The following is a 14,832-nucleotide window of genomic DNA, read 5'->3' on the forward strand; positions in this document are numbered from 1 at the left end:
TACAAGAGGATGCCAAATACACCAAGGAGGAATAATAGAAGGTCAGGGAGCAGTTTGTGCAGCCAAACGCTGTGACCTTCTATAGTGGGACACACCCGTGACCATTGCCTAATGCCTCCTAGTCAATTTGCTCTAAATAACCCTCGACAACACCACTGATTAGCAGCTTTCCGTTAATATACAATGTACAAATAAAGCTGTAAATCAATTGTGTGGGCAAAGTTATATAGGGCTCAGCATTCTGAGCACTGCCACATCTGCAGCAAAGGAAACTGATTTTATTACAACTTCTGCCCTCAGTAAACTAAGGGATACATTGCTGAAATCAGGGTCTCTGCCCCTACATCATGTTGCTCTCAGATGAGGTAGCAAAAAACCTGGTGACAGATTCCCTTTAACCTTTTTACATAATCCTAAAAGGTGGGGTACGCTCTATTGCTCTTAATATGTTGTTACAATTGACACTAAAGCCCTGTTTACACATTTGTGCTCAGGTTTCCTCTGAAAAAAAAGTGCTCATAATGTCTAAACCAAGTCTGTGCCCATAAGTGAAATGAACATCCCCAATAGCATCCATGCAACAAAAAAGACTGGAGCAATTCTCCGTATCCTTCTCCCCTTTAATGCTAGATAATATAGCAAAAACCTGCAACCAATTCACAAATGTCTGAGCAATAAGCTGCCATCTATGCTCCTCCTCCTCCTCTCTTTTACTCTCATTTTTCTTTCTGTTATCCACTTGAACCTCCTTTTTCAAATGGGCCCCAAGCAGGCCCTATAAACAAAGCTAAACCTCCCTTCTGTGCTATTTTCCAGTACTTTCTGATCCCTCTCCTTATCGTTTTCTCTTTGCACTGACACCAAGACCCCACTGCCCTGTACGGCTTCATCCTCCGACCAACTAACTCTCTGCCCTGAACCATTGGGCCCGAGCACCCAAACAGGTACTGGTGACCCCAGCAAACCGCTATTAGCCCAATCCTATCTTTCTAACAATTCTAGAACACCCCCTAACAAATTTTCAATAGTTCTCCTTTCTGACTCTGGACCACCCAAACTCTACCCTCTAATTAAAATACTCCACGCTGAAACTGGGGCCTGGCCAAAACCCTCATGTGGGGAAGCAAGACTAGTCCAAGACAAGACAAAGAACCATACTCTCCGGGCTGCATAGATACGTGACACATACCAGTTAAGAAAACGGGATCTAGACAATCGACTTCTGGCTTATAAGGAACCTGACAAGCCACTCCGCTCAAACTCGACAACACAACCAGGGATCAAACTGATGGCTGGGCGGCCTCTTGGGGTCCAGATCTTTGCAACATCTGTCTGCCACTTGAATACCTCCTTTCCCTATGACCAGTGTGCCCCACTGGTGAAAGATCACTTGATGCACAAACAGTCCACTGACAGGAGCATCGCATGGGTCCACTGCCATTTTGTTAATGACTGAAGCCTTAGAGGTAGCAGATAGCAGTCCCAGTCATATGACCAGCTGTTAGCCTGCCCAACTCTGCAGACCCCAGCTGCCTGGAAGGATTACTCCCTTGGCTCAATTTGCGGCCCAAAGCAGAAGAAGGCAACTCACGATGAGAAAGGTCCCTAGATGGACACCGCCTGGGCCAAGGAACCATGTCCAGAGAAAGTTGCTCCGTGGACTGGCCCTGTGCGCTGCCAGGCCTGAGGTAACGCAGACTTACTCCCAGCTGTCAGACTTCTCAGGATCTCCTGCATCGTCACCCAAACTGCTGCTCCATTTGCATCGCCAACAGAAGGCCTCAGCTGCCCCAGTTTCTCTTCTAGCAAGGTCATCCTGATGTAATGTTCACAGGAGATGATGCGGAGTGCACATGCATCTTTTTGCAGTGGTGCCTAAATGTCTTATTTGTAGTCCTCACCTCTTAGGCTAGGTTCACATTTCCGTTGTTTTAAATCCGTCAGGTCCATCAGCGACGGATCAGTCGTTTTTTTTATGTCAACTGACACAACGGATGTGTTTTTCACAGGATTCCTTTCACAGGAATCCTGTGAAAGAACTGATCCTTCACGTCCATTACATCCGCTGTGCGTCCGTTTTTTGACGGATCAGTCATGATGATCCGTTTGTGTTTGGGACAGCCCAGTGGGTGTGCCAAACATGCTGGGCATGCTCAGTAGAGCATGATGGAATCCAGCACTGGATTCCGTCGTAAGACGGATTACGACGGAATCCAGCACCATAGACATACATTACAAGCTTGACGGATGGTGACAGATTCCTGCGCGGTGCGTTAATTTTGACGGCCCGAAAAACGTTACATTCTGTGTTGTTCCCGCCCGGCGGTCAGTCCAAAAACGACTGACCGTGACGCAGCGGATGCAACGCAAGGTCGGTCATCAGTCGCAATCCGCCACTAATACAAGTATATGGGACATAACGGAATCCACTAAACGGATTGCGTTGTTTACCATAGCCGCGGATTGTGACTGATACATTTTAACGGAAATGTGAACCTAACCTTACGCAACTATATATACACCCTACTATCTGACTACCACTGCCCTTTTCCACCCCTTAAACCTTTGACCCCATCCAATGACCACTCTAAACTAGCTACTTTTTGTTAACCCTTGCTTGCCCTACCAGAGCTGAGTCATGGGTCACATGACTCTGCTGAGCTTCATTTTTCCTTTATGATCATGATATCGGATTCTGTAAATGAGATTTAAATGAACACTGTAGTTCCAGTTAATTCTGCTTTTCTCCACTTATGAGCCACTTTTCTCCTGCATCCTAAATTGACCATTCATGCTGAAATGAAGTAGCCAAATGTGGTATTATTCTTCATGTACAAATATAACCGCTTATACTGGAAATTTACCTGAGATGACAGGTACGCTTTATGAACATCCTTAGGCAAGAGTCATTACTGACAGACCTTGAGTTAGGTGGTTTTACCTTTCCCATGGCTGCCTTTACCAGTCATCTATTGGTAAAGATAGTCAATCTCCAAAACGCGTTTCATTAGAGGACCTGACATCAGGTCAAAACAGTCCAGTTTGTGCTCTTATTTTTATTTTTGCTGCTCTACCAAATACTTTTGATTTGTATTATTTTAATATCCAACAGATGGTTCCAGAGATATGGGCCTTTTAATTTACCAAGGGAGTGTGGCTCACAGGTTATTAATGCAGAGCAGTCGAAAAACACACCCTCAGAGAATCCTTTTAGCAATGCCCCATCGGTATATACCATAAAAATTAGTACTAAATAAAAAGGCCCACATCTCTGGAAGCATATGGTGTATTTAAAAAAAAAACAAAAAACAAAATTGGTTAGCTTAAGGGAACAATGGGAATGAGATAAAAGCAAAAACTGTCCACTATTTACCTATAAGCATCTAATTTCAGAATATATTCCCTCAGTGCAGTGAATAAATTAAATTAAATTCTCAACAGCTCTGGGTTACAACTTGAATATCGTGAACTCATTGTCCATAGGCAGCAGCTCTACCGCTGAGCTACTACCTGCATTGAAAGACATAGGAAGATTTGGTAATGTTGACCTCTGTATTGCAGTAGAGAAACCAGAAGCAGATTATTAAGCTACAAAGATAGATAGATAGATAATAGCTAGATAATAAATAGATAGATACATAATAGATAGATAGATAGACAGATAGATAGATAGATACATGATAGATAGATTATAGATATCTATATAGATAGATGATACATGATAGATAGATAGATATTAGATAATAAAGGAATAGATATATAATAGATACATGATATATAGAAAGATAGATAGATATATAATAGATAAATAATAGACAGAGGGATAAATATATAATAGATACATGATAGAGAGAGAGAGCGAGAGACAGAAAGAGATACTGCATCTCTTTGTAGGTGAAGGAGTCAGATTCATTTCTTCCCATAAAACTACTATAAAGAAGTGAGAAAATAAAATACACATTTTTTTTCTTTAATTTCACCACCTTGTATTCAAACCAGCAACTTTCAAACATGTCCAGCAGCTCTCCTAGCTTGTCTAAGCAGTTGAGTCACTAGGAATGACAATGTCAGAGGGAAGATTTTATATAGATGAACCTACAATGCAGCCTCTCACACAGGACATAGCGATCCATTGTACAGAGCAGCATCTCTGTGTCCTGTATTCTACAGGGAAAGGAAAAGAGATTTTTTTTTCTTCTAATAACATTTTTAAAAATAATAAAAAAAATAGATGAATGTAATTGTAATACACTTTTTTATAAACTAATAAACATCATAAATCAGCAAATAACATGGACATATTTGGTGTCCCTGTAATCGTAACGACCCGAGCAACACAGTGATTACATTATTTATGGAGATCGGTAAATGGTGTAAAAAAAAGGCGCAATTTATTATTTTTCTTTATTAAAAAATGTAATAAAAATGTATTGTTGAGGCCGTATTCACACGTACCGTAAATGCCGCGTTTTTTCTGCCGGTGTCTGCACCACACAGCGCAATAATAATCTTCTCTGATTATTGCGTGTCTGCGGTAATTTTTATGCATTGTTCCCCTTATTTGATACATGTTGGTGCAGATGTGAAGCCTGAAGCTTATAAAGAAAAAAACCCTCAAATCCGCAGAGTTCAGCAGCGTCTTTAGACGTAAAAGGGCGGAAATTTCATGACTTCTCATCCATTTTGCTTGGACAATTAGTCCTTGTTCACATGTAGTGTAAATGCTGAATTTTTTTCTGCTGTTTTTTTGCACATATATTCTGCTGTGTTTAATTGTCCAAGCAAAGTGGATGTGGTTCCATGAAAAGACGCCGCTGAACTCTGAGGTTTTGATGGGTTTTTTTCTCTAGAGGTTTCTATGTGGAGCTTAAAAAAATGCAAGAAAAAGCTTCTCTGTACAATAAAAACACTTTAAAATGCACATTCACATCTGAACTAAAAACGCATTAAATAAAGGAGAAAAGGTAGAAAAAAATGCAGCAAAAATAGATTGTGTAGTTTGGTGCAGACAGCGGCAGAAACAAAAAGAAACAGAATTTATGCAGCATGTGAACACGGCCTTATAGGCACAAATAAGCAACATGTCGTATAGTGACACATATAAATATAAGAAAATTCTGGCTGCTATGACTATGAATGAACAGTTGGGGGCATCTGCTGAATGACCCTTACTTCCAAGTGGGTGTGGCTAGGGGTGCGGCTAGGGGCGCAGTCAAAAATTGTCCCTCCTTCCTTTCTTCAGAAGTTGGGAGGTATGGTTTAGGGTTCACATGAAATCTCAACTTCACGCGAGCCCCGCAATTATTACCAGATTCTGTCTTCCCGCCTTCGGACATATGAGTTAATCAACAGGAAGTGACGCTGCTGCTACCACTCACTTTCTGTTGATTGCTCTTTTGGTCTGAAGGCGTGGTGAGAGAAGCTTGCAGTGATTGGACGTATGGTTTGCGTGATGTCCCAATGTCCCTTGAGCCCTGAACCGCAATTATCCACAGAGCTGAAACGGCGCAAGAATGGGAGGTAAGTACTGGGTTTTAGATTTTAACTGGGAGAAATAAGAGGAATCAGAATGGGTTGTCCTAGTAGGGGACAACCTGTGTAATTTGGGAGGAACAATGTACTAAGAATGGAAGCTTATGCATCATCATGTTTTTTGGTCCTTACATTGCAAACTGTCTAGGCTGTTGGCAACTTAACCGGCTTGATAAATCGACTTTTATTTCCAGAGGAAATGACGAAATGTCATTGAAATCCTAATTTAAAAACCAGAAATTGTACAAATTAAATTACAGAGCAATTTACTAACTAACCCATAAAGATTAATTGAGGGAACATCTATGAGACGAGAATTTGAAAAAAAGTTTCAAAAAGCTTCTATGAGCAAATAAAAGGCATAAAATTTCTCACAAGAGTCAAAACACCATATAATAAACATATTAAAAAATATGTTTTATTGAAAAAATATTTAAAAAACTTAAATATTAAGATTATTTCCATTGTAATTACTGGCAATAAAAAATACTTAAAAAGACAGGGTTATACCGGAAAGGCAAAAGACGAGGGAAATAAATACCAAAGGGACCCCCAAAAGGCTATAATTAATATCCATCAGATGATAACGAATAAATAAATTAAATACTATACAAAGAAGAAGAATTAAAATCAGTGCATTTCTAGTATTGAAGTTCCACTAGCCGATGTCTGTGTAATAATAAGGTGCAATAGTGCTCAAGTAAAAGTAATGCAATGGAGATTGTAAAAATAAAGCAATAGAGAGAGATGTTAAATACCTAGGAAAAGGGTTCATGGAACTCGTCAGCCTTAAGCCCGACGCGCGTTTCGCCTTGCATTAGATTTCCTCAGAAGGGCACCTTATTATTACATAGACATCTGCTATTAGAACTTCAATACTGGAAATTAACTGTATTTAATTCTTCTTTTTCTGGTATTTTATTTATTTATTCGTTGTTATTCGATGGATATTTAATTATAGCCTTTTGGTGGTCCCTCTGGTATTTATTTCCATCGTCTTTTGCCTTTCTGGAATAAAGCTGTGTCTTTTAGTATTTTTTATTTTCAGTAATTACAATGTAAATAATCATAATATTTAAATTTTGTAATATTTTTTTCTAATAAAACATATATTTTTTAATATTGTTATTTTTTATAATGTTTTGACTCTTATGAGCAATTCCATGGCTTTTATTTGTTCATGGGAGCTTTTTGAAACTTTTATAGTGTTTTTTGAGCACCTTTTTAGAGGATCTTTATGATTAAGCAAGAATTGGAATAACCCTATGCAAAACTCTTAAAACCCTGTCATTAAACATACTAAAGTAACAGTCTTAATTGGACTTGTTCAACAACTGTTAATAATTGCCAAAATGTTCTTTGGCTTTACCAAGAAGAATGTTTGGCTATAATTACCTACATGATTCTAATTGTTGGTCTCACTTTATCAGATATCTTGACAGTTTGAAGATTATTGCCCTTTTTTCCTTTAGAAGTATGACAATAGTGCATTATCGTTCAGCTATTTTATACATGGGGTTTATTGTTAGATTTTAACTATTCACAACTTATGTCATTTTTTTTAATCCATGCTTTTAGTTTTTTAAAAACTTAAAAAAATAAAATAAATAAAACCGGATGGAAGGCACAATGTTTCGAAGCAGTGAAAACAACCAGCCAAGAGAAACATTAAGGTACATAAAAGAATCAAGCACTTACGTGACACAATTGGACGAGGACGCATGGAATGGGCGGGGCTTAGTAACAAAGGCAAGCCGCTGATTGGCCGGAGAAAGACAGGCGATGGGATGGAGAGCTAAAGGCGGAATTGGCCCTGAGAGAAGAAGTACAGTATGGACAGACAAACAGTACAATAAAACAGATAGAGGGGGCGGAACATGTAGTGGATTCCCCTAGCTCTTAGTCTGAACAGCCCAGTTAATGTACAATACATAACTTGAATGATTATCATAGAGTTCTAAAAAAGTGTGAAAATAAATCTATTTTTTTAATCTTATAAATATAGTATGACAATAAGCAGACATAGAGCTAAAGGGGGTCCCAGACAAAGCTAAACACCCCCATATTCCACCAACCTCTCACCCACAACAAGAACAAATGAAAAGGTCAGAGATATTTGAGAACATTGTAAAGAAATTTACAACTTTTCAGTTGTTAATTTACAATTCCAAGCATGCCCCAACAAAGCAATGTGGTAGAATACATTGGGGGCTTTATTCAAGCAACAGCTAAAGAGGCTCAAGATACCATACCTAGTGCATAAAAGGACACTTACTGGGTACTCTGTTGATGGCCTTCAGGGGTCTGAGGACACGGACAGTACGAATAGCAGATAAATTAATATTCTGGAGATCCAAGGAGTATTCCACCATCCTGCAATTAATGGAGAATATTCAGGTAAATATATTTTACCACAATTAGTAGCAAGCAAATGTTCTTTCTTTGAAGGGAAACGTTGAAGGGGTTTTCTACTATTCCCCAAGCACTTCTTTAAAACCTCGCCAACACAGAACAATGTACAAAACATAATGCTTAACTTCAAGACTCTCCCCATTCTTGTGATATCGGCGCTCTGTCACCTGGTGGTAAGAGCGGACTTCCACTCTGACGGAATATTAAAAGGCCGCAGCCGATCAGTAGACTGTTACACTCCTTTATAATAGATTTACATTTGTAATGGGGGCTCCATTGACAGATTGCATTAAAAAATGCAGAAAAAAACTTATGAAAAGATAAAGAAACCATAAAAGAAAGAGCCAATGATTGTCAATGGGGTCCATCAGCATCGACCATTGGTGTTCATAATTTACAGGACCTGGCACCGTTGTTTTGTTCTTTTTCTGCTCATACTACTAACTGATCTATCACAATAGATTATTGAGCACAAAATGTAACCGACAGGTCAAGTTTAATATTACGACCATCCTTTAGTCTTCATAATCACTCTTCAGTAGACATACTGTCATTATTCACTTTTGGCTCTGCTCTATGCAGAGCCAGTGTGTCCTAGGTGTTTTCCTGTTGTTTGTATTCTTCAGGCACAGGCTCAGTGGGAGGGGCCTATTTGGTGTTGCCTCATTCTGGGTGATCACTCTGCCTTATCTTGGAGCTATCTCACTGCCAGTTCCTGCTCTGTAGTGTATGCTTCTGGTTCTCGCAAAGTTGTTCTGCTCTTGTCCCGTTAAATTGTGTCCTATTCCCTGACCTCCGTTCCTCCCGTACTGTCTGTACTCCCTGTCTCCCAGACCTATCCTCTGTATCTTTGCATCCTCTTAGCTTCTGACCCTGGCTTGTTCTCTGACCATGGCTCCGATTCCATTCTGTACCTGACTCTACTTCCTGGCTTACCGACCACCGACTTGCACGTGACCTCGGCTTCTCTTCTTCCTCTGTACTGACGTGACCTCTTGGCTTCTGACTCTCAGCTTGATAGACTACTCTGCAGAATGTCCCTGCTTTGGTACTAGTGAGCCCTAGTGGGAAAGCGCATCACTACACCTTGGAACTCTACACAATTCCAGTGTACCTACACCCTCTGGTGGTGAGCGTTACAGATACCTCATTTTTTTTATGCATACAAGCACGAACTTTTATTTTTCCCAGTTTAAATAAACTTAATACCAAAAAACTTAACAATTTAGATGTGGTAATGGACAGACTGCTTTAGAATTTCTTATCCTGTCTTAGTATATCCATAACCTTTTAAATATTGTTTGTTCCGTGCTTTGTAACATGAGTTCAGCTCACATATGTGATTATCTAAAGTATTTTTTTAGGGCAGATTGTCCAAAACTGATTGTAAACCCATAGTAAATTATACTTTTCATTTTTTCAAGGGTTCTTCTATTTAAGACTTACATTCAAGTGATTTTATATTTATCATTTATTGTGTTGGCAGTGATATATACTGTATAGACGCATTTGGACAAACTGGTAGGATAGATGTTGTATTTTCTAAAAAAAATAACACAACACTAGAAAAGATAACTAACATTTGACTGCTCTTGAATAATCTCAGTTTCTATAAAAAAATGAAAGCTAAAAAAATAAATGAATCTTACAGCTTTTAAATGTATTTAGCATTATGCGATAAGTATTTATAGTGCAATAAAAAGTCCAAAAATAACCCTTAAAAGTCCAAAAAGTACCCATATATATGTGTGTGAATAATATATATATATATATATATAAAAAATTATTTATAATATTTTTAGATTTGTGATCTCACACATCAAGAGCCAAGATTGTAGGTAGTTTACATATTAAAATGATTGCTAATCTTAAAAAATAATAAAAGAAATACCAAAGTGAAGCTGTCTGCATTATTTTTTATCTATGGGAATGTTCTACACATGGTGTAAATATAACAAATATTGATTCTGTATGTCACCTTATCAATTTGTGAGATTAACTTGCCTACACACAATCTCCACCATTAAACTTGATGAAAGGATAATCTGAGACTAATCAATTAATGACCTACCTACATTGTTGGTGCCTCAGGTATAAAGCGGGCTTTACACGCTACGAGATTGCTACAGCGATCTCGTTTGGTTCACGGATTTTGTGACGCACATCCGGCCGCTGTACCGATCTTGTTGTGTGTGACTCCTAGGAGCGATTTTGGATCGTTGCAAAAACGTCCAAAATCGCTGCTCGTTGACATGGGGGTCCATTCTCAAATATCGCTGCTGTCGCATGGGCGAAGTTGATCCTCGTCCCTGCGACAGCACACATCGCTACGTGTGACGCCGCAGGAATGAGGAACCTCTCCTTACCTGCCACATGCCAGCAATGAGGAAGGAAGGAGATGGGCGGGATGTTCGTCCCGCTCATCTCCGCCCCTCTGCTTTGATTGGCCGGCCGCTTAGTGACGTCGTGGTGACGTCGCTGTGATGCCGAATGTCCCTCCCCCTTGAGGGAGGGATTGTTCGGCACTCACAGCGACGCCGCTGACCAGGTAAGTGCGTGTGACGCTGCCGTAGCGATAATGTTCGCTGCGGCAGCGGTCACCAAATATCGGCATAACGATAGGGGCGGGTGCTATCATGCTCGGCATCGCTAGCATCGGCTATCGATGTCGCAGCGTGTAAAGCCCGCTTTAGGCGTGATTTTAGGTATATTCAGTTTTCTGAACTGAACCCCATTTAAAACCTCTGGAATGTCATCAAGAGGAAGATGGATAGTCACAAGCCTTCAAACAAAGAAGACCTGGTTCAATTTTTGGCATAAGGTCACCTAAAAGCCGTGGAAGACTGGTGGAAAGCATGCCAAGACACATGAAAGCTGTGATTAAATCATGGTTATACCACAAAATATTGATTTCTGAACTCTTCCTGAGATAAAACATTATTAGTATCGTTGTTTCTAAATTATTATAAACTTGTTTTTTTGCATTATTTGAGGTGTCTGAAAGCAATGTATTTTTTTATATTTTGACCATTTCTCATTTTCAGAAAATAAATACAAAATGCATTACTTGGAAATTCGGAGACGTTGTCAGTAGTTTATAGAATAAAAGAATAATTTACATTTTACTCAAAAATATACCTATGAAGAGAAAAATCTGAAAAACTGACAATTTGGAAGTTGTCTCTTAATTTTTGCTGGAGCTGGATGTGATTTTAACAGAATTTTCAATAAATGTTTATATTTTAGTGGATGTCTCACTTCAATTTTTTTTTTATTTGATACAATACTGAAATATAGCTCATTAAACTCCACCATTAGCCAACCTTGGATTACAATTTTTTCTTAATATGGACCGATGACCATGAAATAACAGCATTTGTGTGAATACCAGGCAATAAGAAGTTCTGTATCCAAGAGATAAATCTTCCAACTATTCTAAATCTCTGTTGGCCTATAAGCCAATATATCACACTATGTTGTATGTTTCACAGAAATAAAATGTCAGCGAAAAATATATTTCTGACAGTCAAGAAAAAATCTGAGTATGCATATTTCAGAAGATATCGTATGTGTTTGACGAAAAGTAATTACATGACACTGGAGGAAAATAGAAGAATACAGCTGCAGGTATAGCTATCGGTAAGCATATTCTCTATGACTTGCCTTCATTAGCGAATGGTACATCAATATAGATAAGCAGTCCTACCACATTTTCTCCTGCAAATTAATTGAAACCATTGGAGCAACAGCACTAGTCCAGCAATTGGATTAGTGTTTTAAAGAGAAAAATCCATGCCTGGAAAATGTATTTTCTTATCAAATATGTCATGCTTCTGCTTTAATGTAGCACATTTCATGACAAATTGTATTATTTTCTAAAATAGGAATTGAAGGAGTTTGGAGCTGTGAATTAGCAAGACGTGACCATGAAACAAACCGTAGAGGCCACAATAGCAGGTGGTGCCAGGTAATCAGATGTCGAAGAATGACTTGTGCTGGGCATTGAATGCCTCACAATAGGAATGGTTAAATAGCTGTAAATTTAAATATGAGTGTTCTTTTTGTAGACGGGGCAACCTGCCATTTGCAGCTTCAAGCAAAGCCGCCAAACCTCCTCACATTTCAAGGGACAAATAGACGAGGGGAGTAACTACGGTTAGACTGTAAAATGCTGCCATGGACAGATTCATTTCCAACCAAGGAGAATGCAGCTCTAATTGAATGAGGTTGTTAAGAAGGCTTCTATCACACGTCTCTGCTACATTTCTATGTATTGAAATGCAGATATAAAGTTAGGCCAAAAAATACAAGGAGTGTATAAAGGAAGGCTTAACAAAGTGGCAAGGAAAAGACAAGGAGTGTATAAAGAAAGGCTTAACAAAGTGGCAAGGAAAAGACAAGGAGTGTATAAAGAAAGGCTTAACAAAGTAGCTATATGACTCTTTATCTCACACAAGTACTGTGTGGCACTGATACTTTTAATGTATTTCCATTTATGCACTGCTATTTTATCTCAGCTTTGTGTCCTCCAATGTCTGTCCTCTTTCACGTCTATGTGACGCCCTGGCAAAGCCAGGTAGTCACAGATGACTGTACTCCACCAAGGGTACAGGAATTGCCTCCTCCTTGGGAATTAACATCACATTCCACACACAGGAACACCAGCCACAAAGCCTAGTCGCCCGCCTCATGACAACCAGGACACACTAGTGGACAGGACCAGGCAGATGGGAATGTCCACCTAGGGGTCTTGGGGCGACAGGGGGAGGGAACACGTTATTAATGAGCTAGTGAGTGGAGTCCAGCCGGAGAGGAGGCCACAGGCGATGGAGATCTGGTCGCAGGAGACCCGATGTGGACCGGGGCAGGGTTGTAGCCCGCCGGTGCCGACAGTGGGAATCCGGTCCGGAGGCCGTGCACAGGCGGGGTACCTGAACCCTAGGACGAGGCAAGCTTCAAGCCCTTTGTTAATTGATCAGCGGGACAAGGTTCCAGGCCTTGTTTCCAGAGAGAAGCCTGGAGAGCAAAACGGCAGCCCAACGCGGGGGATAGGGTATTCGCCAGAACCCACTAAAATCCCAAGGGTCAGATTTTGCGGGCACGGCTCCCTCTGTACACAAAACCACAGGGGTGCAGATTTCTCCCGTTCCAAGCGGGTTAAATCAACACACAGCAAGACACAAGTGCAGGAGGAAGGGTCCCTACCTTGCTAACCCGTGTGCAGGACCAGCACACCTCTCCAACGGCAACTGGCATCCAACCTTGGTTTACAATATGGACTCTGTGTAGATTATTCCTAATCGTGAGTACACCGGTGTCATCCAGTCCAACATGCCAACGGCGCCCCAGCACTGCTCCCCACCTTCACTTGGTCCCCGGGACTACACCTCCCCTACCCGTGGAGGGGATACCATCTTGCTGCCCCACACCATCGGTCCCGGGCACTGGCACCAGAGGCAGCGGCGGTGCCACCATCTCATCACCGCAACCCACGGGTGGCGTTACAGACAAAAACTATCTCCCCTGTAAATACCCCCTTTCACTGTTGCGAGGATGGGCAGTTGCCCATTGCCCACTCGAACCCCAGACACGATCCCGGACCCAAGCGCCCCCGAGCAGCCACTCTGCCGTGGAGCGGCACCCGTCCGCGACATCTACATCATGGTGTTTATTGTCAGTTTATAATAAGGAAGGACATAGTTGCCACTTTGAAGATGAAAGGGCCAAATGACTAATGGTATTTTTAATCAAGGACACGTCAACTTTCTGAAAATCCAAAAATACAAGACAGCACATAGAGAACAAAAATACCAAGATGCAACATGCAAGTCACTAGGATCAATGCAAAGACACATCGAATACTGATTGTTAATTTCTAAATCACTATTCAAAAACAACGCCTGATTAAAGGGAACCTTTCAGGTGCAATATGCACACCGAACCACAAGCAGTTTTGGGTGCATATTGCTAAAGATTTCTAAAGATCCTTTAAGATATGCTAATGAGCACAGGGACTAGTCACAAGGGCGTTAGTTCCCTTGGCTAGTCGGCCCCCTTAGCATTTACATGGGCGTGCTAACATGCTAATGAATGCGTCAGAGAATGATCGCGCTCACCTCTCCGCTGCCATCACGTCTGATGCTGGATTTCAGCTCAGTGCGCATGATCCCGGACTTTCTGTCATTTGCACTACATGAGTTTGAAGCCAGGACACGTACACCCGGCTTCATAGCATTATGCACACTGAGCCAAAATCCAGGAGTCAGAGAATTAGAAACAAGGCACTCTCAAAAGGTGATATAAACGAAGAATTTATTCCATAAGTCTTAAAGCAACATGTGACGTTTCGGCCAGGTGTCCTTCATCAAACAACTTGTTATTACGACTGTCAGGGTAGTGGTAAAGGCAGTGGTATCCACCACTATGCTGCATCATGCAGCATAGTGGTGGAAACCACTGCCTTTACCACGACCCTGACAGTCGTAATAACAAGTTATCTGATGAAGGCCACCTGGCCGAAACGTCACATGTTGCTTTAAGATTTATGGAATACATTTTTTGTTTGCATCACCATTTGAGAGTGCCTTGTTTCTAATTCTCTGGACATATGGTGTGGAAACCTACAAGTGCACCTCAACATCTTTTACACTGTGGCTGTGCCTTATCCTGCTATAAAAATCCAGGAGTCAGGCACGGTGGTATCAGAGGTGAGCGCGACCGTCCTCTGACACTGCTCATTCATTAGCATATTAGCACGCCCACAGGGGCATACTAACATGTTAAGGGGGTCGACTAGCGAAGGGAACTAATGCCCTTGTGATCAATCACTCCCTGGCCTCACTAGCCTTTCATATGGGATCTTTAGAAATACTTTTTCTAAAGATCTCT

At 40.7% G+C, this 14,832-nt stretch overlaps 1 protein-coding gene across 4 annotated transcripts in view; it reads right to left on the bottom strand.

The window, feature by feature from the left end:
- The window catches only part of CACNA1I (calcium voltage-gated channel subunit alpha1 I), a 1,217,075-nt gene that overhangs the window by 533,224 nt on the left and 669,019 nt on the right, over nt 1–14,832 (bottom strand). For 3 of the 4 annotated variants that reach the window (XM_075321783.1, XM_075321781.1, XM_075321782.1), the window contains exon 5: nt 7,808–7,905. In XM_075321783.1, coding sequence (XP_075177898.1) covers nt 7,808–7,905 — 98 coding nt within the window. Of the gene's footprint in view, nt 1–7,230; nt 7,309–7,807; nt 7,906–14,832 lie in introns of those variants that run through there. The other variant, XM_075321784.1, reaches the window with a different exon arrangement.

This window comes from Anomaloglossus baeobatrachus, chromosome 8, assembly GCF_048569485.1.
Source record: "Anomaloglossus baeobatrachus isolate aAnoBae1 chromosome 8, aAnoBae1.hap1, whole genome shotgun sequence".
Taxonomy (NCBI): domain Eukaryota; kingdom Metazoa; phylum Chordata; class Amphibia; order Anura; family Aromobatidae; genus Anomaloglossus; species Anomaloglossus baeobatrachus.